Genomic DNA, 25,810 nt, shown 5'->3' with positions numbered 1-25,810 from the left:
TTTTGCTATTATAAGAAATGCTGTAATGAACATCCTTGTGCTTACACGTAATTATCTCCTTGTTATAAATTCATGGTCAGGTGTGGGTTATGAAGGAGTGGCTTGTGCTCCAGGGAGAACTGAGGCAGTAGAGAGGCGAGGCCCATTCATGTATTAGCTAACTCGCATTGAGGACCAGGGTTCAGTCAAGCACTATGCTGAGTGCTTTCTGCATGTTTTATTTAATCTCCACCAAAAAACCTACTGTAATTAACTTCGTTTTGCAGAATTGGTTTGGAAAGGTTAAGGAACAGATATTAGTACAACTAGTGAGTAGCAGCATCAGTTCTCAAACCTGGCTCTGTTTGATTTTCAAATCCATGTTATTAGTTGAAAGGATTAAATATAGAACACCAGGGCCCTGGGACCCAGGTCAGAGTGTCCTGCTCTGTTTTGCTTCTTTCTTTCTTTCTTTCTTTTTTTTTTTTTGGCCTTTTTTAGAGCCACTTCCCGCAGCATATGGAGGTTCCCAGGCTAGGGGTCGAATCAGAGCTGTAGCTACTGGCCTATGCCAGAGCTACAGCAACACCAGATCTGAGCTGCATCTGCAACCCACACCACAGCTCACGGCAACGCCACTGGATCCTTAACCCATTGAGCAAGGTCAGGGATCGAACCCGCCACCTCATGGTTCCTAGTCGGATTCATTAACCACTGAGCCACAATGGGAACTCCCTGTTTTGCTATTTTCTATGATAATAATCCTATATATAGACTGGGGCATAGGGAATTTTCTCCCTTGATTAGTTAAGTATGTTAATAAGGTTGCTCAGAATGTTTTTTGATTCCCAAGCAAACAGGTTATAAATTTTGAGACCCCTGTGGAACCTACCACTACGTGGAGTTGTTCTGATGAACTTAACATGTTTATCCAACCAAGATTCTAGAACTAGAAAAGGGATGGTTTGTGAGCATTCGGAGGTAGCAGGGGATTAAAGATTGAAACCATGCTATACTAATCTCAGGGATCCGCGGTAGATACATCCAGACTTTATTCAGGTAATTGATATCTTTGACAATCTCTGTGGACAAGATAGAGAATTATTGATTGGATGGTGGTATAATTCGATGATAAAGAGAGAAATAGTGTGGTGTAATGGTATCTTCTGATCCTGGCTTTTCTATTACTTAACCTGCATGACTTTTGTCTAGTTGCTTAACCATTTTTTTAGTTACTCCATCTGTAAAATGGGGATAAGAATAACATCAACCTCCCAGGATTATTGTGAGAATTAAGTAAGATGAAAACAATCGGTAATAAATAATGAGGTGTTTAGAACAGTGCTTGGCATGTGCATGATGACATGCAGGAGTTTTTGTTATTAACGGTCATTATAACAATTACTGTTATTAGGTTGCTGGATGACTGTGTGCAAAGCAAGCTGATTAATGCCTGTAGTGACCCACATAGAGCTACTCAGTATCTAGAAACCCGGAGTCTTCTCCATGCCGATGTGTTTTTGCCCCATAATACCTGGACTACTTACTTTCAGCAGTCTGCTGAACAATCCATTTATTCCCACTCACTGTCTTTTGAGGAGTCTGGGGCAGGTGGACAGGCTGGAAAATGATTTCTCTGTTAAAGGTGTAGAGATAAAGACATTTTACAAATTCCTCATTGGAATAAAAAAATCTTTTTTTTTTTGTTTTTGTCTTTTTGCCATTTCTTAGGCCGCTCCCGCGGCATATGGAGGTTCCCAGGCTAGGGGTCGAATCGGAGCTGTAGCCACCGGCCTACGCTAGAGCCACAGCAACGCAGGATCTGAGCCGCATCTGCAACCTACACCACAGTTCTCGGCAACGCCGGATCGTTAACCCACTGAGCAAGGGCAGGGATCGAACCCGCAACCTCATGGTTCCTAGTCGGATTCGTTAACCACTACGCCACGACAGGAACTCCAAGGAATAAAAAAATCTTGATGAGCTATAAGGATGGGTTCCAGCTTGGGAACATACGTGGGATCCTATAGTGTTGAAATCATTTCTAAAGGTTTTACTAGATTGAGATTTTATTTATTTATTTATCTAAGGCCACACCCATGGCATATGGAAGTTCCCAGGCTAGGAGTGGAATTGGAGCTGCAGCTGCAGGTCTACGCCACAGCCACAGCAACACAGGATCCACGCCGCATTCTGTGACCTACCCTGCAGCTCATGGCGACGGCAACGCCTGATCCTTAACCCACTGAGCAAGGCCTGGGATCGAACCTGCATCCTCATGGAGCCTAGTCGTGTTCGTTTCTGCTGCTCCATGAGGGGAACTCCTGATTTTATTTTATTTTTTTATATCTGGGATGACGTTTTCATTTTAATAATGCCATCAGGCCTCAAAGCTGGAATTTAAGGTCATGGATTACAGCATACATTCCGCTGTAGTTTTCATCGACATAGGGACATTTTGCTTTGTTGGCAAAGCCACATTCCTATGCCCTGATGGGGGCAGTGCTAGTTTTATAGGGTAAGAAACGAAATCTCTTTGAGGATTCTCATCCTGATTTTATTTTCTATTATTTTTATTTTAAGAATTCTCTCCTAACAATTACCAAAACTTCCACGATGCTGTTATCAACAGTTGTTGAAGTTTTACTGGTTTCATTTCCCACCACTCTTTGTTTTGTTTTACGATGTCTTCCTTCCCCTTTCTTGCCATTATTCATTCTGATGTTTTTCACCGGCTCAAGTATTTCCTCAAAATCTGTTTCAGAAAAGAAATGTCAGTAGTGGAATTCTTGAGATCATTCATGTTCTCAAATGCCACTCCTTTGCTTCAATATAGCATGAGGTTTTGCTTCCTTGTCCTTAGAACCTTGGATGCATGACTCCAGTGCATTCAGTGTTTCAGATAAGAAGTTCCTAGATCAGATTGATTCTCTTTTCCTCATAAATTATCATTCCTTTCTCACAGGAGGTTTATAGATTTTTCTCTTATTCCATGAAATTTAGAATTACTCATTTTTCAGTATTCATGTCCATCCCTTCAAAAGGGTTCTTTGGATCTGAATACATAAGCTGAGCAATTTTTCTTTTGATGTGAATTCTTATACATTTACTTCATTCTCCATTCTATAATTTCTTTCAAAAAGATATTGAAATTTTTTTTGACCATGCCCACTGTATGCAGAAGTTCACGGGCCAGGGGTTGAACCTGTATCATAGCAGTGACCTGAGCCACAGCAGTGACTCATGCCACAGCAGTGACGACACCTGCTTAACCCACTGTTCTGGGCCAGGGATTGAACCTGCATCCCAGTGCTCCAGAGATGCCACTGTTTCCGTTGTGCCGCAGTGGGAACTCCTTAAATTTTGTTCTTTAAGCCAGTTCTGAGGGGTAGAGTTCAGGGGGACTACTCATGGACAGAGAGATTTCTTCCTCAGCATCTGAATTATTGTGTGCTTTTTACTCCTGGACCTACTACCACTGGCAATCTTCAGTCAAGGGGAAAAGTCTGCTCAGGAGCAGGTCTTGTCCTCTTTTTTTTTGGTCTCTTTAGGGCCACACCCATGGCTATGAAGGTTCCCATGCTAGGGGTCGAATTGGACCTGTAGCTGCCGGCCTACACCTCAGCCATAGCAATGCAGGATCGGAGCCATGTCTGCAATCTACACCACAGCTCATGGCAATGTTGGATCCTTAACCCACTGAGCAAGGCCAGGGATCGAACCTGCATCCTCATGGATGCTGGTCTTGTTTGTTAACTGCTGAGCCACGATGGGAACTCCAGTTCTTGTCCTTGAAGGCTGTTTTAAGCCCTAATCTTTGTAAAATTAAATGAGACCCTTCTGAGATCTTTTCATTTTTAAAAAATGTTTTTTAAATGTTATTGAAGTATAGTTGATTTGCAATTTTGTGTTAATTTTTGCTGTACAGCAAAATGACTCAGCTATACATGTATATGTATATATATATATATGTATATTCTTTTTCATATTCTTTTCCATGGTTTATCATAGGATATTGAATAGAGTTCCCTGTTCTATGCAATAGGACCTTGTTGTTTATCCATCCTATATATAATAGTTTGCCTCTGCTAATCCCAAACTCCCACTCCTCCCCTCCCCGCCCTTCTGACCCCCTTGGCAACCAAAAGCCTGTTCCCTATATCTGTGAGTCTGCTTTCGTTTCATAGATATGTTGATATGTGCAGTATTTTATTTTATTTATTTTTTTGGCATTGCTTTTGGCATGCATAAGTTCCCGGGCTAGGGACTGAACCCACGTCACAGCAGTGACCTGAGCCATAGCAGTGACAACACTGGATCCTTAACCTTCTGTGCCACAAGGGAACTCCTGTGTCAGATTCCACATGTAAGTTATGTTGTATGGTATTTTTCTTTCTCTTTCTGATGTACTTCACTTGATGTGATCATCTCTAGGTCCATCCATGTTGCTGCAAGTGGCATTATTTTATGCTTTTTTATGGCTGAGTAATATTCCATATATATATATATATATATATATATATATATATATATATCACTTCTTCTGCTGATGGACATTTAGGTTGTTTCCACATTTTGGCTATTGTGAATAGTGCTGCATGGACATAAGGTGCATGTATCTTTGAATTATCGCTTTATCTAGTTACATACCCAGGAGTGGGATTGCTGGATCATATGGCAACTCTATTTTCAGTTTTTTAAGGAACTGCATACATTCTCCATGGTGGCTGCACCAATTTACATTCCCACCAACAGTGTAAGAGGGTTCGCTTTTCTCAACACCCTCTCCAGCGTTTATTATTTGTAAACTTGTTATTGATAGCCATTCTGACTGATGTGAGGTGACATCTCATTGTAGTTTTGGTTTGCATTTCTCTAATAATTAGTGATGATGAGCATCTTTTCATGTGCCCGTTGGCCATCTATGTCTTCTTTAGAGAAATGTCTATTTAGGTCTTCTGCCCATTTTTCAACTGATTTTTGTTGTCGTTGTTGTTGTTCCTGAATCGTATGAGCTGTTTGTATATTTTGGAAATTAAGCCCTTGTCAGTCATCTCATTTGCAAATATTTTCTCCCAGTCTGTAGGTTGTCTTTTCATTTTGTTTATAGTTTCCTTTGCTGTGCAGAAGCTGAGTTTCTTAGGTCTAATATTTATTTTGCTTTTCTCTCTCTTGCCTTGGGAGACTGATCTAAGAAGATGTTGGTACAATTTATGTCAGAGAATGTTTTGCCTGTCTTCTCTTCTAGAAGTTTTATGGTGTCTTATCTTATGTTTAAGTCTTTAAGCCACTTTGAGTTTATTTTTGCGTGTGGCGTGAGGGTGTGTTCTGACTTGATTTATGTGTGACTGCCCAACTTTCCCACACCACTTGCTACAGATGCTGGCTTCTCCCTGAGTTATCTTCTCTACATCATGTCTCATCATCTTGTGCTCATGAGTTGGAAAGCATTTTTCACTGTGGTCTAAATTGTTTTGTGTTAGGAGTTCTACTTCGGCTATTTTAGTTGAGGTTGAAGCCATCCTTATCTTATGGTCATTGAATTTGTTAGCATACATGTTGGGTTCATTTTGTTGGTGGTTAGAGAGCTGGTATTTTTATAAATTTTCAGAACCCATTGCCAAATATTTATTGAGCCCCTCTTAGTGCCCATGATGTGAAGGGTATAAGAGTAGAGCTCTTAAGGAGTAAAATAAACTTGAGGATGTGGTTGCAAACAAGTGCCATCTGCTTATAAGTGTAGATTGAGAATTTAAGAAATGGCTGTCACCATGTCCCACCTTTTTTTTTTTTCCTTTTGCTGTTTTTCTCTCCTGTCTGGTATTTGGGCTGGGTGTCAAGACATAGATGAGTGTGAGGTTTCCGGCCTGTGCAGGCACGGAGGACGGTGTGTGAACACTCATGGGAGCTTTGAATGCTACTGTATGGACGGACACCTGCCGAAGAGCGGGCCTGAGCCTTTCCATCCCACCCGAGATGCCACGTTATGCACAGGTGGGTTTCCGCCCAAGAAGGCAGCATCTGCAGGTGATATTCTGTGAGTGCTGGCTCCCTTCTGCTCTGACCCTAGGTCTGTGGGTCTGTGTTGGGGATGTGGGTGGGATCTGTTCCTTTGCACGTGTATAACCTATGAAATAAAGTAACCGTCCAGATAAAATGTTGTTAATGTGTAGCTGAGGTATATTAGAAAAGCTAAAATTAGTCAACTTCAGGGATTTTTAGTAGTTAATAGACATTCAGATATTAACCATTATGTTTGACAGTAAACACAGCTGATCTGGTAAGGACCAGCATCTCAAAAGTGACCCTGAAAATTATAAAGGCCTATATAATTAAGGTATTGTGCAATTGCACTGGCTTAGGCTTCTCTTTAGTTAGCATGAATTAGTAAGGGTTGATTGCCAAGTTCTTTCAGTTTGGTGCATGTATAGATACTATTACCTGTGGAAGGCCAGTTGATTGAATAGAGACAGTCATTGGAAAGATGCCCAGAAGTCATGTGGAAACAAACCCGCCTATTTAAAATGTGGCTTGTGTGTGTGTGTGTGTTTTGGGGGGGGGGCGTGGGGTGAGGAGAGGGGATGAGATAGAGGTGGAGAGAGGATATGAATCTTGAAAATTTACATAGTAATGGATTTGACATTCATTTATTTTCAGAAATAGACTGCGGCACCCCTCCTGAGGTCCCAGATGGCCATATCATAGGAAATTATACCTCCAGGTTTGGCAGCCAGGTTCGTTATGCTTGCAAGGAAGGATTTTTCAGTGACCCAGAAGATACAGTTTCAAGCTGCACAGCCTCGGGCACATGGGAGTCCCCAAAATTAAATTGCCAAGGTGAGTTCTCCAAAAGTTCAGATTCCCAGCTTATACCATCTTGAGATTGTTTGCATACTCTTCTCTAAGTCTCTCTTTGGGGTAGTGAATAAATTACCTGAGTCCAGTAAATTCCTATGGTTGCTGCTAGGTTTTCAGTTGACTCTCTGGGCATTTACAGAAATAATATCATCAAATAATGATAACTCCATCTTTCATTTTTCTGTATTTATAAAAGTTACAGTTTTCTCTTGACTGACCACTTAGCTAATGTTTTCATAACAAAAATGCAAATAGTGGTATTGATTTTGAAAAGTCTATTTTATGCCTGACTCTCATGAGAATGGTTTGAGTGTTTCATTACTCATTCATGATCTTGGCTTTTCAATGTTACATACATCTACTTATTCTTATGTCAAGTGCTGTCAAGTGCTGTTCTAAGCACTTTATATATATGTCGACTCATTCAATCCTTGCAGTATCCCTATGAGTGTATAGTGTTATTATCACACGAAGTTAAGTAATTTGTTTGAGATTATACAACTAGTTGACGGAGTGAAATTTGAACGTAGAATACTGGTTTCTGAGGTTGTGTGCTTCATCACTCTGTTATACAGCTTGTTTTTGTGATGATGCTGACTTTTGGTTTGTTTTTTACATTTGGCTTTCTCTTTCTTCATAATTTACCAGTTTCAGGTTTCTCATGTCTAATATTAAGTAAACATTCATCAGATCCCATTTTAAGAATTGCGTTCTTTTTATTGTCTTTTGTCTTTTTAGGGCTGCACCTGCAGCATATGGAGGTTCCCAGGCTAGGGGTCTAATCAGAGCTACTGCTGCCAGCCTACGCCACAGCCACAGCAACACCAGATCTGAGTCGCATCTGTGACCTACACCGCAGCTCACGGCAACGCCGGATCCTTAACCCACTGAGCAAGGCCAGGGATCGAATCTGCAACCTCATGGTTCCTAGTCTGATTTGTTTCCACTGCATCACGACGGGAACTCCCCGCTTGGGATATTTCTAAAAAAAATTAATACTCACAGGTCTAAATTTCCTGTCCTTTTTTGTAACCATTTTGGTAATTTATATAATCTTAGAAAAATCATCTAAATTAAAATTTACTTTCAAATTTATTTGTAGAGAGAAGTGTATGGCACTCACATTTTTTATTTTCTGTAGCTGTATTTGTTTATAACAGTGAAATATTGGACACAATTCCAAAAGTGTATCAGTAAGGAAATTGGTTAAATAAATAATAGCATGTACATAAATGGAATATTTTGTAGCCAACAACAATTATGTTGGAAAGAATGTTTTTTGACATAGGTAAGTATTAACAGTATATTACTGAGTTACAGACTGTATGAATAACATGCTCTTACCTTTGAAAAAGCTTAGAAATTTATATATTAAAATGTTAGCCGTAGTAATTTCCACTGGGAGGGGTCTTGGGTGATTTTTATATTTTATATATTTTCTGTATTGAAGGAATTTTTTATAATGAATTTTAGACAAAGTACGAAAGTTGCTCCATTTTGGAAAAAAGCAAAATAATTAGTTTTCATGGATTTTTTTTTTTTTTTTTGCCTTTTCTAGGGGCCGCTCCTGTGGCATAAGGAGGCTCCTAGGCTAGGGGTCGAATTGGAGCTACAGCTGCTGGCCTACACCACAGCCACAGCAACGCGGGATCCGAGCTGCGTCTCCAGCTCATGGCAAAGCTGGATCCTTAACCCACTGAGCAAGGCCAGGGATCAAACTCACAACATCATGGTTTCTAGTCGGATTCGTTAACCACTGTGCCACGATGGGAACTCCCAGTTTTCATGGAATTTATTGCCGAGAAACTTCAGTGATGTGCTTGGCTAAGTTAATCCTTTTTTTTTTTTTTTTGCTTTTTAGGGCCGCACCCGTGACATATGGAGGTTCCCTGGCTAGGGGTCCAATCAGAACTACAGCTGCCAGCCTACACCACAGCCTATGCCACAGCAAGGCAGTTAATCCTTTTGATATTCTGAATTTCAATTCAGGCTCTAAACACATTTTGATAATTATCATCCTGGGGGTTAAGAAATTCTAAAAGTACATTTTAGTTCTAACATTATCTTTCAGTGGATCAGTTAAAATGCAGAACTTACATTAGAAGGCACCATGATGCATATCAAAGAACTCCCTAGAGATTCATATAGGAAACCCTATATAAGACAATTCGTATGCCTTTGAAAAATCAGTAGTCGGGGTGGGATTATTGACCTGAGAATGCAGCAAGTTCATTTAGAGGAGGGTACGTGTTACATTCCCCGAAGAACTGTGATTTAGCAAGTCTTCACTTCTTTTTTCCCTCCTGTAATAACTGTTCCCCCCTTTGCCTGCTGACACCCTCCCCCTCCTTCTCCCCCGGATCACCACATGGCCGCCGGCTGCTCCGGGCTGTGCCTGCTCCCCTTTAAGCACATCCCTTCTTATTTATCCTTCAGTCTTCTTTGGGGCTCCAGAATCTGGGCCACGTGCCAGCTGGCACTGTATTTTTAGCTCCGTGTTATAAAGCCACAGGAATCGGGAATTCCACTAGAAACACTAGCAAACTGTGAACTTGGACGCCAAGGAGCAGGTACTTGTGAAAGGAGCAGCTGTGTGATCCAGATGGCAGCGTATATGTCCTATGACGGACTTCCCCATCAGAGAAGGGACAGTTGGTGGATCCTGCTGTTTGCCTTCTCCCAATTGCTGCGTCCCCAGAGGCTCTGCTGCTACTTTGGGGTGGGGTGGGTTGGGGGCTTCTCTGCGCTTTACATCTCCCATCTTTCTCTCCCAACCGGTATGTCAGTCTATCAGCTTCAGGGCCTTTTCTCTCTGCTTGAAATAATTGCCAGCCTGCTTTAAAAATTTGATTGTGGGAGTTCCTGCCATGGCTCAGCAGTTGACGTACCCGACTACTATCCGTGAGGATGCGGGTTTGATCCCTGGCCTCGCTCAGAGGGTTAAGGATCTGGTGTTGCTGTGAGCTGTGGTGGAGGGTGCAGACGAGGCTGGGATCCCGCATTGCTGTGGCTCTGGCATAGGCCGGTGGCTACAGCTCCAATTCCATCCCTAGCCTGGGAACCTCCATAGGCCGTGAATATGCTTCCAAAGAGAAAAAGGAAAAAAAAAAAAAACAATGTCTAAAACTTTAGTTGGTGTAAAATGCACACATTAATGTTCAGTGGCATTGAGTGCACTCGCCAGGTTGTGCAGCCATCACCGATGTCCGTTTCCAGAACATTTTCATGGTTCCAACTAGAAACGCTGTACCTGTCAAATAATAGCTCCCCATTCCTTTCTCCCTCTACCCCGGGGAACCTCTGGTCTGCTTTCTGTCTCTGTGAATTTCTACTTTCGTTACCTCGTATGTGGCCTCCTACAATACTTATCATTTCATGTCTGGCTTATTTGACAGGGCATAATGTTTTCAAGGCTCATCTATGTTACAGCATTTTTAGATCTTCATTTTTTTTTCCTTTTAGTTTTATTGAGATATATTTGACATACAACACTGTATAAGCCTAAGGTGTACAGCGTGATGATCTGACTTACACACACCATGAAATGATCATCGCAGTGAGTTTAGTGAGCATTCCTCATCTCATACTTGCAAAATTAAATAGAAAAACGATATTTCCTCCTTGCGATGAGACCTCTTGGGATTTACTCTCTTAAACGGTTTTCATATGTAATGTTCCGCCGTGTTAATTGTGTTTACCATGTTGTATATTACATCCCTAGTTCTTATTTGTCTTCTAACTGGAAGTTTGCATCTTTTGAAGAACCTCACTTATTTTTAAGGCTGAATAATTTTCTAATATATATAAATATATATAAACCCCCCACTATTTTATGTATATATATACACACACACATATATATACACACACCCCCACTATTTTATATATATATATATATATATGCACACACACACACACATATATATAAACACATATACACACACCACATTTTACTTATTCATTCACCTGTTGAGGGGAGTCTACTGCTTTTTGTACAGCAAGCTCTTTCAAGTTTCAGCTTCAAGTCATCTCTGACCTCTTGCTTAGTATCCAATACATAAGTCTGTTAATTGGAATTATGTTTGTGGTTTTTATCCGCCTGCCCTGTTGGCCTGTCAGTCTGAGGACTCAGCGACCATATAGTCTTCAGCGTCACCTCTCCAGCACCTGGCACAGTGCCTAGCATACTTAAGGCCTATAGAAGCACCCGGAGTCCCCCGAAAGGTGGCACAGACAGTGGCGGGCATAGTGGAACTGGCTTCTGGACAGCGTCTCAGCTTATCCTGTGGCTGAGCCTTGCTGAGACGCTAGCCTCCTCTCTAGTTTCACCCTGCAAGCTTTATGTCCTTTCCAGATTCTATACCTTCTTACTCTGTCTTCTGCACCTTCCTGCTTACTTCTCACTTGGCATATGACATTTCTATGCTTCGATGCAATGGAAACAAGACCCTGGGGCTGGCTTTGGTTTCCCCATATCCATGCACAGGAGTCCTCTCAGGATGGCTGGCCCAACCCTCTGGGCTGATTGCAGAGACAGAGTTTCTTCTTCTTCTTCTTTTTAAAAAGATATTTATTTATTTTAAGATTTTAATTTTTTCCATTATAGATTTACAATGTTCTGTCAATTTCTGCTGTATAGCAAAGTGACTCAGTCATACATATATATATATATATATATGTATACACACACACACATTCTTTTTCTCACATTATCCTCTATCATGTTCCACCACAAGTGACTAGATACAGTTCCCTGTGCTATATAGCAGGATCTCATTGCGTATCCACTCCAAATGCAATTCCTCTTCTTTTAAAAATAATTTTTAAAATTTAATTTTATTTTTTGACCTTGCCTGCAGCATGTAGAAGTTCCTGGGCCATAGTAGCAACCCAAGCCACTGCAGTGACAATGCCAGATACTTAACCTGCTGAGCCACTCCCAGAGTGTCTTTTTTGAGTTGGCTAACAAGGGCGGGACATGGTTTCTCAAGTCTACTCATAGCAGAGCCTGATTCTCTAGAGTGACCAGCCCTTTAAGGTTTACAAGGTTTTCCATCAACATTGTGTCATTTGCTCTTTATTTATTTATTTTCTTTTCAAGGCCACACCCTTGGCATATGGAGGTTCCCAGGTGAGGGGTCTAATAGAAGCTACAGCTGCCGGCCTATACCACAGCCACAGCAATGCCAGATCTGAGCCACTTTTGTGACCTACACCACAGCTCACGGCAATACCGGATCCTTAACCCACTGAAGGAGGCCAGGGATTGAACCTGCAACCTCATGGTTGTGAGTCGGATTCGTTTCCGCTGCAGCACAACAGGAACTCCTCATTTGCTCTATAGAAATGACTTTTGAGGTGATTAATAGGTTGGCATATTTCCCATTTCAAAAATATTCTATTTACAATGAATAATGGGTATTCTTCCCCATTAAGAACCAAAGCAAGGAAGTGACTTACCTTTTGTCAGTAGTTTATGTATCAAGTTGAGAACCCAAAACACTTTTCTAGAAGACAAATTCCATGTAGAAGCAGGCCTGGTGAGCCCTAGAGGTGGGCAAGCTGGACGTGTGTAAGGAGAGGGACACTGGGCCAAACACGCCTTCCTACACCACGGAATCTTAGAACCACCCAGAAGGATGTCTGTTGTTGCGGAGTCAACGCTTCATCTTTTGAGATTTTCTTAGTGGAGCCCAGTCTCATCTCTACAGAGTTGATTGGGGAGGGTTTGAAAAAGTTTTGACCGAAGTTGGAATACAAGAGTGTACTCGGGCAAGGGGCGGCAGGCACGTTTCATTGCCCTGCTGCCTCTGAATGTGCCGAGGCATGTGAGGGTTCTGAGCACACTTGGACTTGGCAGGGTTCAGTGCTGAGATGCGCCCACGGTGTCCACGTGGGTGAGGGAGCGTGGTGTGGCAGCACACTTACCTTGTGTTTCGCATCTGTGTTCCAGGTGATGGGACTTTTTGGTCCTTTGAAATAGATTTTCTGGCACTTCGCTACATACTGCTCTTTTAAAACTATCAACTTGTTGCATGCAACACATCTCTTGTGTTACCCTTTTGCCAAGTAAATGCCATTAAAATATCTCACTTGCAAATGGATTGGAACCACTTGAGTGGGTAAAGGCATCGTGACATTGGTTTTAAGATTCAGGATGATGAGACATGCGTTTTAGAAGCAGCAAGCCTCATGTGAGTTTTGGCTGAGCTCACTAGTTCCATAACCCCCTCTAAACTTCTCCAAACTCCAGTTCCTTCTGTGGAAGGGGATAAAATTGCCGCCAGCCTATAGAGTTATTGTGAAGCTTTAATGACATAATGATACAAAGCGCTTGGCATTGTGCTTGATGCAGAGTAGCTTCTGGAGAAGTGTTTGTCATCACCGTAGGAGAGTCAGAGTCAGTGGGGAGTGGCAGGTAATATTTCTAATAAAAATTTAAGGTCTTTCTGAAACGCCCTACCATCAAGTGGGAAGGTCTAAAATTCTTCAGCTTTCTCTACCTTATTTATTAGTTTTTGACTCAAGTGTTATATTTACAACTAGAACATTACAATGAAGAGATTTTGTGTTTTTTCTTTTTTCTTTTCTTTTTTTGGCTGTCCACAGCATATGGAGTTCCCAGGCTAGGGATCAGCTCTGAGCTGCAGTTGTGACCTATACCACAGCTGTGGCAACGCCAGATCCTTTAACCAACTCTGCCAGGCTGGGGATCAAACCTATATGTCCTGGCACTGCAGAGAGGCCGCTGATCCTGTTGTGCCACAGTGGCAACTCCACAATGAAGAGTTTTGAGTTTTAATGTTAGGGGGAAAAAAAAAAAAGATTCCTATGCAGCTCAAAGCATCAGAAACCATTATCACCTGTACAAATGGAAGATCCTTACAAGAGGTATATTGATATACTCTTTTTTTTCCTTCCAGCACTCATGGTTTTACCTGTCCTATCACTCCCTCTGCAATTTATGAAGTGTTCAGATTCTACCTATTTCCCTATTAGACACTATTTGTTGACAGTAAATGTTGTTTTTGGTTTTTTTTTTTTGCCACCCCTGTGGCATGTGGAAGTTCCCAGGCCAGGGATTGAACCCGAGCCACAGCAGTGACAATGCCAGATCCTTACCCTACTGCACCACCAGGGAACTCTGACATAAGTGTTTTTATGTGAAATGGAAATTTTTCTTTTTCCTCCAAATGGTCTATGAATACAATCTGAAGGCAATGTATTGTTAGTCGAGGTTAAAGTTCATGGGAGACTTTAGAATACAAAATCCATCAAAAGTAATTTTTCTCTTTCTTCTGCCCTAAGGGCAAGTGGACCTTTTGGTCTTAATGAGCTCATTAGCCTGGTTATAGTAGTTCATAAGCTGTCTTGTGAATGTGCTTCATGGACTACTCTAGCCCTCCGTTTCCCTCTGATGGTTGGGATAACATTTTTTAAATTCAAGTTGCCACCTTTTGAGATGCTAGATTCCAGTCCCCACATCAGTGATGTGTGTAATGTAACATCCAAGGGATCCTGGGTTGAGGGTCTGACTACATTTGGCCAAATTCAAAACATGCCATTAAAGTGCATGAAACTTTGTCCTAAGGCTGCACTTTTCAGCCTTGTTCCTGAGGTCATGTTTCTTACATAAGAACTTCACCAGAGTTAATGTTCGTAATAATATTAATAATTCAGAGTTCCCGTGGTGGCGCAGTGGTTAACGAATCCGCCTAGGAACCATGAGGTTGTGGGTTCTGTCCCTGCCCTTGCTCAGTGGGTTAAGGGTCCGGCGTTGCCGTGAGCTGTGGTGTAGGTTGCAGACGCGGCTCGGATCCTGCACTGCTGTGGCTCTGGCGTAGGCCGGTGGCTACAGCTCCGATTCAACCCCTAGCCTGGGAACCTTCATATGCCGCGGGAGCAGCCCAAGAAAATGGCAAAAAGACCAAAAAAAAAAAAAAAAATTCACACAACTGCAGGGGATATTCTTAACATATAGGATATAGACACAGCCTACAAAGAGCTTCCTGTTAAGAGGGGAAGAGAGCGTTTTTACAGATAGAGAAAGAATAGGTATAAGTGCTGAATTATCCAATCTAGAACGTGGGGGTGTGGTGTAGACTCTGCTCTTCGTCTGCCTAGATTGTTGGGCCCTTATGACCTACCAATTTCCAGATGTTACGTAAAGCTTCTGGTTTGATCCTAAGGCACAATAGAGATGTATGTCTATTGTTGTTGGGTAAAGATGAAAACTGACTGTAATTTGTCTTCAGTTTTCATACTTGTATCTGCCCTTTTGCTAGAGCTTTCCTCTAGTAGTTAATTTTTCCAGGAAAATCTTTTTTCTTTTCTTTTTCTTTCTTTCTTTCTTTTTTTTTTTTTTGTCAATGTCAATACGTGGAATAAGTCAATCATTCATTCCTCCAGCATTTGGCAAAATGTCTGCCTCAATCTGTAGACCTTATTAGTCATTTTTTTTTCTTTCTCAGCTTGGTATTTATTGGGTCTCTGAAACAGTCTTAGATTAAGCCTTATGTTATTCTGTTATTTCTGTCATCAGTCACATTATTGTGCCTCTGTGTATAATAAACAGCAGTCGATGTAGCTGACATTGGTGATACAGCCAGTTGTTGATTAGATGCCATAAATTGCCTATACCTCATCAAACGGATTTCCTTCCGGAATATCTTCTTGGGTAGAATATTAAAGCTAGCAGTGCCTTTTGCCTTTGCGATAATAAAACATTTTTACCTTCAAGATATGAAATGGAGTTACAGCATCAGGATGGTCCTTGAAACTGGCATGCCGCATTTCCCCCCAGGGAGACCTATTTTGAAGTTGATTATTTGAATAAAAATCACAGATAATAGGATAGGAAGGAAAAATTCCCAGTCACATTCATAATTAGTTGACTGTATTCCTGATGCAGATCCAAACGTTGTTCATAATATAATTAGCCAGAGAAAAGTGTGCTGTAATGAACACCCCTATGCACATGCAATACAAAATTTGTGCTGCTTATTTTTTTTTTTGCTTTCCTTTAGATATTAACTATTTTTAAATGGCTTATTTCCTTGTGTTAGCGGTATTTTTAGAACCTAATGCACCCTCTGTTGGATTGATTTTTAAATATATCTTAATAGGGGCCACCTGCTTTTTTGGATACCATTTGTTCTGAGTAGAAGTGGCAGTGGCTGCCAACTCTCTTAAACATGATGGGAAAACTGTGATGGGATTATGTTTCAGGCAAGATCTGGACCAGACTCCTGTATCATGGGGTTAGACATCAGTACCGAGAGGGCATTGAGGCATCACACAGTTGGAGGGGAAGTCCATTCCCAGGAGCTCTCTTGCTCTGGTAAAGTTCTTGGAGACATGTGGGCAGAGGGAGTTGTCATAGAACTCCTCCAGACTGATCTAAATACTTTTTCATGCAATCTTTTCTTCTGAGGTTTTAGCTCACTGATAAGGTCAGTCCCAGCCAGAGCCTAGAGTGGACCCGTTCAGTGTGATCCTGCCCAGATTTAATGGACCTGGATTTTGGGGTCACGCAAACCATGGTTTGAATACTGGTTTGAATGATCTGAATTTTTTAATGGTGGTGTAACTTTTGAAAGTGACAGACTCTTGGGACCTCCATTTTTATATCTATAAAATACATGAGGAAAAAACCATCCACCTTGCACAGTTTTCTGTGAGAAATAAACAAGATAGTATATATAACAGTATATAGATATAATTGTATGTATATAAATAATATATATAATTGACTACCTTGTGTTAGTAGAATTTTGATGAATGCTATCATGATTAAAGTTATTATGATTTAAACAGCTTTCCCAGAATTCATTGGTGTAAGACTGATAGTAGTTTTGTGGGTCTTTTTCTCAGCTTTCATCTACTTGGGTAAAAAAATACAGATGTACTGTGTCCCTGTCTTGTTATTTATACTTAACAATTTATCGATGTGTGTTTCCTTCCTGGTATCATATCAAAGTAATATTTATTGCATCTTGAACGATGATAAAATAGTAGCAAGCTACCAATGAACAACTATTTATTTATTATTTATATATATTTATTATTATTTATATATATTTATTATTATTATATATATTTATTATTTATTATTTATATAAAACATACTATTTTAAGCAGGCATTGTGGGGATGCAGAGATTATAAGATTCTATCCTTTAGCTTATAAAGGAACCGTCCATAAATTTGGGGAGACATATTCATTAAAAAACCGCTAAATCCTCAAGCAGGAAACAAAGATGAAATGAATACAACAGATAATTGTTCTTGAGTCTGCCTCTTCTCTCACTCTCACATCTAGTCTATATCAACAAGAGCCTTGTTCTGCTTCCAGGATACGTCTCAAATCCATCCTTTTCTTTTCATCTCCACCGTCACCTCTCAAGTGCATCCAAGACCTCACCTCCCTGTGTTGGCTCCTGCTCTAGACCCTCACCGACCTCTCCTTTCACTCCTGTTCTCTCATCCATTCTCCACTCAACAGTCTAAATGGTCTTTTGAAAAGCAAAGTCAGATAATTTCATTTCCTCGCTTAAAACCTTCCAGTGGTATTCACCTGCTTTTAAATGATATCCAAGCCCTTTCCTACTGCTTGCAAGGCCCTCTTGATCGGGCTCTGCTCTTCTTTCCACCTTCATCTCATGCCACTCTCCCTCTTGCTAGCTATGCTCCAGCCAACAGGTTGCATTTCCCTTTCGGGAACACAAAAAAGAGTTTTGTCACCCCAGGGTCTTTGCTTTGGCTATTTCATTTGATTGAAAGATTCTTCCTCTGGGTCCTAACATGACTAACCTTCAGGTCCTAACTCAGATGTTGCCTCCTCAGAGAGATCAAACCACTCCTGAGAACTCTAATTAAAAAGTCTTTCTCATTCTGTCACATTATCTTCCTATATTTACCACAATCTACAATTACCTTCTTTCTTTTTCTTGTCTTTCCTTTTTTAGGGCTGCACCTATGGCATATGGAATTTCCCGGGGTAGTGGTTGAATTGGAGCTGCGCCTGCCGGCCTATGCCATAGCCACAGCAACCCAGATCTGAGCCGAATCTGTGATCTACACCACCGCTTGTGGCAATGCCAGATCCTTACCCCACTGAGTGAAGCCAGGGATCTAACCTGCATCCTTATGGATACTAGTTGGGTTCTTAACCCGCTGAGCCACAATGAGAATCCCGCAATTACCTTATTGATTTTTTTTTTTTTTGGACTGTTCTCTCCCTAAGTTCTGTAAGGGCAGTGATCTTACCCGTTTGTTCACTGCTGTAGTGTCTAACATAGTGTCTGGCTTATACTAGGTGCTCAGTAAGTATATGAATAAATGAACAAAGGAGTAAAGGCCATGAAAGTTCAGAGGAGGAAGGAATCCCTTTATTAACCATGGGGCAGATTGCTCATTGGGAAGGATTTTGCTCAGTATGAGGGAGAAAGAGTATTCCTGGAGGAGAGAGAGTGTGAGCAAGGCAGAAGAGGGTAGGAAGGGGTGTCTACTGTAGGTTTTCAGAGATGGAGCTGCTCTTGCGGCACAGCGGGTAGAGGAGAAGGAATCTGACAGATGTGGACGCAGCTCTTCGCCTTCCCATGTCACCTGTGTGACTTTGGATGTTTTATTTAACCACGTTGAGCCATTTTATCTGTAAAGTGGGAGAAATCCTCTCCACCACAGAGGGTTACTGTGAGAATTAATGTTATACTCAAGACCCTCTTGGGGTGCGTGCGATGATAAATGATAGCCATTCATACCAATGTTTAATTTAGAGTCTCAGCTGTGGGTGTGCATACAAATCAAATTTTTCACTTTGTAGAAATGTGGATGCCAAGAATCCAGCTCAGTACTGCACATTCAGAAGAGTTATCTCTGGGTAACGGCGGGTAGGTGTGTGGGAGACTCCAGTATGTGTTTTAGCAAAGGCTGCCCAGGTGATTCAGATGTATAGCTGTCGTTTAGAGCCATGGGTTTAATCCAAGCCTTGCTGGAATCTGCTCAAAATATCTCTTGCTAAGGGACTGTTCCACTTAATTAGCTCTGTGATGGGAACTACCACCAAACATCTACCTGAGTCCCCAGAAACCAGGCTATTGAATTCTCATCTAGCCCCCAAAGTCATATTAATTAAAAGAAATCTTGTTATTCCAGCTAAAGCCACGATGCCTTTCATTATTCTAGGTCATGCCCAAGATGGAAGCTGATTTAGTAGCTGTCTCTACTCTTATTCTTTTAGTACCTATGCTTCTCCCCTAATCCAGCTGTCACCGTGTTCCCTCCCAAACCTCTCCAATGCGTTGTTTAGAATTCCAACTTCAAGGTCCATAGACCTATGTAAACCTATATTCTCAATCATTTCACTGACGAGCCCTCTAATTTCCTGCTGTAACTGAATCCTGGCTTAAACTAGATGTTTTATATGTCAACAGTGACTGGGCAGTCTTATAAAACATTAACTACCTGTTTGGTTGGTTGCTCAGGTACACACAAATAGACTCATGTCTTGGAATGTTTGGGGCCAGTAAACATGTCTAAAGGTTTGATGCTGGGAAAACATGCAGAGGGCCAAGCATGTGTCTGGTAAACATGGCTGAGAAGGGACCAAATCCCTGGGAGCAAATATGGGACTTGAGAGGTAGACAGGGTTGAAAGATTTATTTTAATGACCATCTCATTTTGGTCCCATGACTACTCATGATTTGCATCTGTACTGACCAGAGACTAATCTTTTTTAAAAGAAATCTCAGAACAGGGGTTCCCTTTGTGGCTCAGCAGTTAACGAACCCGACTAGGATTCATGAGGATGCGGGTTTGATCCCTGGTCTTGACAGTGAGTTAAGGATCCAGCATTGCCATGAGCTGTGGTGTAGGTTGCAGATGGGGCTCGGATCTGGCGTTGCTGTGGCTGTGGTGTAGGCCAGCGGCTGTAACTCTGATTCGACCCCTAGCCTGGGAACTTCCATGTGCTGCTGGTGCGGCCCTGAAAAACAAACAACTCAGAACTGAGCAACTGGTCAACTGTTGTATTGAGGGTCTTAGGATAGTTCCAAGGACAGCAGATGAAATTCTGCTCCAGGAGGCCTCCCTGGAGAATGAACTCCGCAACAGACAGAACCTTCATAATGGGATGGAGAAGACTACAATTCCATTAAATCTACCAATTCTGTATCATAAGCTCATTTAAGAGAGGCCAAGGATGGTTAGTGCGGAGTTGGGAACAGCTCATATCATTTTCTCTACTTTGAATGTTTTATCTCCATAAAGAGACTTATGCACTAAAATACTGAATGTCAGGAGTCCTTAATTTTCTTAGCTTTCTACAGATTGGGAAGATAACGAAAAATGAGAACAAATGCCACAAGTTGTATGTTTTTTCTTTCTGGATTTAGGTATATCTGGACTATTGCTTATATTTGGGATTATTATGCCTACCTTATTTTACATTTATTATGTTTTCTCAGATAAAATATGTCTGTGAGATTCCCACTGCTGTACAGGAAATTTAGCATGTTTTATTTGTTTTCGTTACCTCACTCCTCAGATTTTATTGAAATAATTTGGAATTTAATTTTCAAATTATTAATTTTTCACACTGTTCGTCTTTTAGTTCTAGAATCCTTTGCTACTAGTTCTATCAAGCTCTGTAGTCTCCCTTAAATGATTACAGGGACTGACCTGTACACCGAGCTGTTTTCATTGCACACTTGTTATTTCTTCTAAAACCCCCTGTCCTGGAGTTCCCGTCGTGGCGCAGTGGTTAACGAATCCAAGTAGGAACCAGGAGGTTGTGGGTTCGGTCCCTGCCCTTGCTCAGTGGGTTAAGGATCCAGCGTTGCCATGAGCTGTGGTGTAGGTTGCAGACGCGGCTGGGATCCCGCATTGCTGTGGCTCTGGCATAGGCTGGTGGCTACAGCTCCGATTGGACCCCTAGCCTGGGAACCGCCATATGCCGCGGGAGTGGCCCAAGAAATGGCAAAAAGACAAAAAATAAATAAATTAAAAAAATCCTCATCCTTCTCCTTTCTTAGGGTATTTATTTTGATTCTTTTTTTTTTTTTTGTCGGACTAGAGTCAATTTTGAATTTATTTCAGAAAAGATATACATATTGATTTTTAAAAATTGTAAAATATCTGAAAATTACTCTCTTATTCTTTTTTTTTTTTTTTTTGCTTTTTAGGGCCGAACCGCGGCGTATGGAAGTTCTCAGGCTAGGGGGCTAATTGGAGCTACAGCTGCTGGTCTTCACCACAGCCACAGCAACACCAGATCCCAGCCACGTCTGTGACCTACACCACAGCTCACAGCGGGATCCTTAACCCAGTGAGTGAGGCCAGGGATTGAACCCGAAACCTCATGGTTCCTAGTCGGATTTGTTTTCTGCTGTGCCACGAAGGGAACTCCAACTCTTTTATTCTTATGGGAAGTAGAGTTTGGCTGGGTCTAAAATGGTAATGTCATAATCCCTTTCCTTGAAATTGTGCTCTGTAAACATTCCAGTGTCTTCTTGTAGTCGGAGTTGTGGAGAAAACATTTCGTATCAATTTTATAATTCCAGGGAGTTCCTGTCCTGGCGCAGCAGAAATGAATCCGACTGAGAACCATGAGGTTGCATGTTCAATCCGTGGCCTCGCTCAGTGGGTTAAGGATCTGGCGTGGCCTTGAGCTGTGGTGTAGGTTGCAGATGTGAATTGGATCTGATGTTGCTGTGGCTGTGGTGTAGGCTGGCAGCTGTAGCTCTGATTAGACCCCTAGCCTGAGAACCTCCATATGCCATGGGCACGGCCATAAAAATAAAAAATAAAATAAAAGAAGGTATAATTCCAGGTTCGTCTCCCTCTATGCAACTGATTTTTATTCTTTGAAAAGTGCATATAAATTGAATGTTTAGATCATAAACACTTTCCCCACTTATTTGCTTGAAAAAGTTCAGAGATTTTTGTTGTTGTTGCACATCTGAAACCAACACAACTTTGTAAAGCAACTAAACTCAAATGAAAAAAAAAAAAAAGAAAAAAAAGTTCAGCGATTTTTGTTTCTATTTTATTGACTATTCAGTTGACAACAAAACTACACTTGCATTATCATCTATGCAGGAATTAATGATCTGAAGATACATAGTAAAAGGCAACAGAAGGTCTTAGTATTTAAAAAAAACCCGAGATGGATTATTTCATTGACCAAGAAATTCTTTATAGTATAAATCATCTCATAAGTGGGATATTTTCTATGTATACATGTTTATAAATTTCATTAAACTCAGAGATCTCGATTTTCCTTACTCTTTTTTTTTTTTTTTTTGTCTTTTTAGGGCTGTACTGGCGGCATGTGGAAGTTCCCAGGCTAGGGGAAGAATCAGAGCTACAGCCATCAGCCTACACCACAGCTCACAGCAACACCGGATCCTTTAACCCACTGAGCAAGGCCAAGGATCGAACCCATGTCCTCATGGATCCGAGTTGGGTTTGTTACCGCTGAGCCACGCTGGGAACTCCCGATTTTCCTTACTTTTGAACGATCTTATTTTATATATGTGCACTTGGGTTATTTGATGGGGTTAGTGTTTTCTCTTTTCCCATTGACTGGACTGTATCATTACTAACTGTTTTTTTGCAAAAGATGAAAAATGGGGTAGACGTCCTGGGTGGTAACTAGTGCTGTGCTACTTCCCATTGCAGAGATCAACTGTGGGCGCCCTCCGGAAGTGCCGCACGCGGTCCTGGTGGGCAATCACAGCTCCAGCCTGGGTGGTGTGGCTCACTACGTCTGTCAAGAGGGCTTCGAGAGCTCTGGAGGAAAGATCACTTCCGTTTGCACAGGGAAAGGCACCTGGAGAGCAAGTGCTTCCACGTGTACAGGTATAGACTCCATTCTGCGGGGCTTCTGGCTCCTGGAAGCAAAACAGCCAGCGAGAGCATATAGCCTAAAGACTTGGATTGCTCACTCTGTGTACTGTGCCTGGCTGTGCCATTTACCTGGGCAAGCACCTGGCTTTGGGTTTGTCAGCTAAATCCTCAAGATTTACAGGGTGGATTGGGAAAATAAGTTGGATCGAAAGTTTTATGTATCCATCCTTTGAAACTCACCTTAAATCACAGTGATTCCTGTCTCTTCCGCTTGGTGGGCTGAGAAATTTTTCTCCATGACTCATATTCTCAAGGGGGCATACTTACAAGTCCTAATTTAGCACATGTTGACAGTTTTTCAGAGAAAAGATGGTATAATGTATAGCAAGATTTTGTCATGTTTATTTTTAATCATGGTAAACTATACACGACATAAAATCTACCATCTCGATGATTTTGCAGTGTGAAGTAGATTCATGTTGTGCAGCCTGTTGCCAGAACTTTTTCATCTTGAAAAACTGAACCTGTTAGACAGTAACTCCCTACTTTCCCCTCCCCACAGCTTCTGGCACCACTGTTCTGCTTTCTGTTTCTGTGAGGGTTTTTTTTTGTGTGTGTGCATGTGCATGTTTGTTTTCTTCTAGGGCCACAGATGTGGCATATGCAAGTTCCCAGGCTAAGGGTCGAATGGGAACTATAGTTGCCAGCTTCCACCACAGTCACAGCAACGCTAGATTTGAGCCACGTCTGCAACCTACAGCTCACAGCAACACCGGATCCTTAATCCACTGAGTGGGGCCGGGGCTGGAACCTGCATCCTCACGGATACTAGTTGGGTTTGTTTCCACTGAGCCACAACGGGAATTCCTCTAGGAGTTTGACTGATTGACCTCATGTAAGCAGAATTATGTAGTATTTGTCTTTTTGTGACTGGTTTATTTCACTTAATGTAATGTACTCCAGGTTCACATTGTCGCAGATGGGGGTATTTCCTTCTTTTCATGGCTGCATACTCTTCTGCTGTGTATATACCACATTTTGCTTATCCATTCATCCATTGATGGACAGTTATGTTGCTTCCACCTTTTGGTTATTGTGAATGATGCTGCTATGAGCCTGGGCTTACAAATATCTCTTTGAGACCCTGCTTTCAATTCTTTTGGATATATACCCACAAATGCCATTACTGGGTGAAAAGGAGTTTTGACACGTCAAATTCTAGCAGTTCCATGTGCTAGCTGTGTGGCACCAGGTAAGGCATTATTCTTCCAGTGCCTCAGTTTCCTCATCTATAAAAGGGTGAAAATAAAGTCTGCTTTTCCTATTTAGTTGTTGAGAGAGAATCACATGAGATAATCTATGGGGAGCATTTTGAAAAGCTTAAAGCACTGTGCACATTTTAGGTTTTTTGGTTTGTTTGTTTTTTATTTTAGGGCTGCACCCATGGCACATGGAAGTGCCTAGGCGAGGGAATCGGAGCTATAGCTGCCAGCTTACACCACAGCCTCAGCCACGCCAGATCCGAGCATAATCTGCGAGCTACACCACAGCTCATGACAACGCCGGATCCTTAACGCACGGAGCAAGGCCAAGGATTGAACCTGCATCCTCATGGATGCTAGTCAGATTCTTTCACTGAAATTATTAGCTTTGCTCGAGAGGATATTCTTGTGAGTCACAAGTGTGCACCTCCATACGTTTTATTTCACATCTCCGCTTCCAAGAACCAAGGTGGGAAAAGGCAATGATTCTTATGTTTGTGATGATTGGCCAGGGGTGTGACAAGTGGTCGTCACCTGGTCTCGAATGCCTCTGGGGATTTATTTCCAGATGTTGACTTGCTTGGCTCTGAAGACAGATCCCTGAAGAGTAAAATCTCAAGGGGGCTTTGGTCTGGGTCTGTGGCTTGTAGCAGAATTATGAAAGAGCGTTTTTGGTCTTGCCGATCAAAGTTTTCCACAGGAAGATCTAGCTGGAGCAAACACAATGCATGGACTCCTGGTGATTATTTGGCCAAGAGGGGATGGTTCATGGCCATTTGGGGGATAGGAATTTGATGAAATCTATCCGTTTCATCAATAGATATTTATTCAGCATACACTGTGTATGAGGTACTTCACCGGACACTACCTTCTTGGAATTTACGGGGCAATGGGCTCAAGAGACTTTTCTGCAAAGAAAGGCACATGCACACATATGTGTAATATTTTACAAATTCAAGGTATTTATGAACCTGTGAAGTCCCGGGGTAAAGCATCTCTGGAGTAGAGGACAGACTCAGCTCAGCTGCTGTCTGTGCCAAGCTCTTCCCACATTCAGTTATCTCCACCACAAAGGCAACAGGATGTAGGCGAGAGATTGCAATCATAGAAACAAAGCGTGGACATAGTGCAGTGCACGTGACCCGATTGCTGGGTGGGTAGTAGGAGAGGCTTCTGGACCTGTAGTGAGATCCAGTTTGACTATCTCTTAGGTCCATTGACTTGTCCAACTTGCACAGAGAATGACTTGTCCAACTTCCACAGAGAAGCAAGGGCAAACCCGTAACTAACCCGAAGGATGCCCAAGTCCCAGTCTTCATAATGGGGGAAATGGAGACGAGCCAGTGCCATTTTGAACCAGACGGATAGTGGTTCAAACTGTTCTTGCGCCTCTGAGAGGTATTTGGAGGAAGTGAGGCAGCTGCCTCATGGGTTGCTGAATTCAACATTTGGTAGGAGAGCGGGGCATTGCTTCTGAACCCTCAGGCATTTGCTTCATGGCTCAAGCTGCTGTGCCTTCATCATTCAGAACGATGGGGGTACCAGGATTAGCCCGTCACTCCATGAACAACCAGGGGATCTGCATGGGGCAGAGTAAGCTATTAATTAGCTGATGCTTGTAGAGCACTTTGAAGAACAAACATGTTATGTAACTGCTAATTATAATTACCGACCTCCGCCTGCCACCTTTCACAACGTCTGTGGCTCCAGCTGCAGCTGTTTCCACGGGCTTATGCAAGCTTTGATTTAAGGAGAAAAAAGGCATTCTCCTTGAGAGCTGTGATCTTTCTGTGACGAGGCCTCTATGCCCTCAATCAAGATTGGCAGCTAAATTCAATTTCCGCCGTTAAAGAAGGTGATTTA

At 41.9% G+C, this 25,810-nt stretch overlaps 1 protein-coding gene across 6 annotated transcripts in view; it reads left to right on the top strand.

Moving 5' to 3' along the window:
• SUSD1 (sushi domain containing 1) overlaps positions 1–25,810 on the top strand; it is a 147,970-nt gene that overhangs the window by 23,006 nt on the left and 99,154 nt on the right. For all 6 annotated transcript variants that reach the window (XM_047768154.1, XM_047768157.1, XM_047768155.1 and 3 more), the window contains exons 4-6: positions 5,821–5,973; positions 6,637–6,816; positions 22,518–22,697. In XM_047768154.1, coding sequence (XP_047624110.1) covers positions 5,821–5,973; positions 6,637–6,816; positions 22,518–22,697 — 513 coding nt within the window. The remainder of the gene's footprint in view (positions 1–5,820; positions 5,974–6,636; positions 6,817–22,517; positions 22,698–25,810) is intronic.

The sequence above is a fragment of the Phacochoerus africanus genome, chromosome 2, assembly GCF_016906955.1.
Source record: "Phacochoerus africanus isolate WHEZ1 chromosome 2, ROS_Pafr_v1, whole genome shotgun sequence".
Classification (NCBI taxonomy): domain Eukaryota; kingdom Metazoa; phylum Chordata; class Mammalia; order Artiodactyla; family Suidae; genus Phacochoerus; species Phacochoerus africanus.
This window is presented reverse-complemented; position numbering and strand designations above follow the sequence as displayed.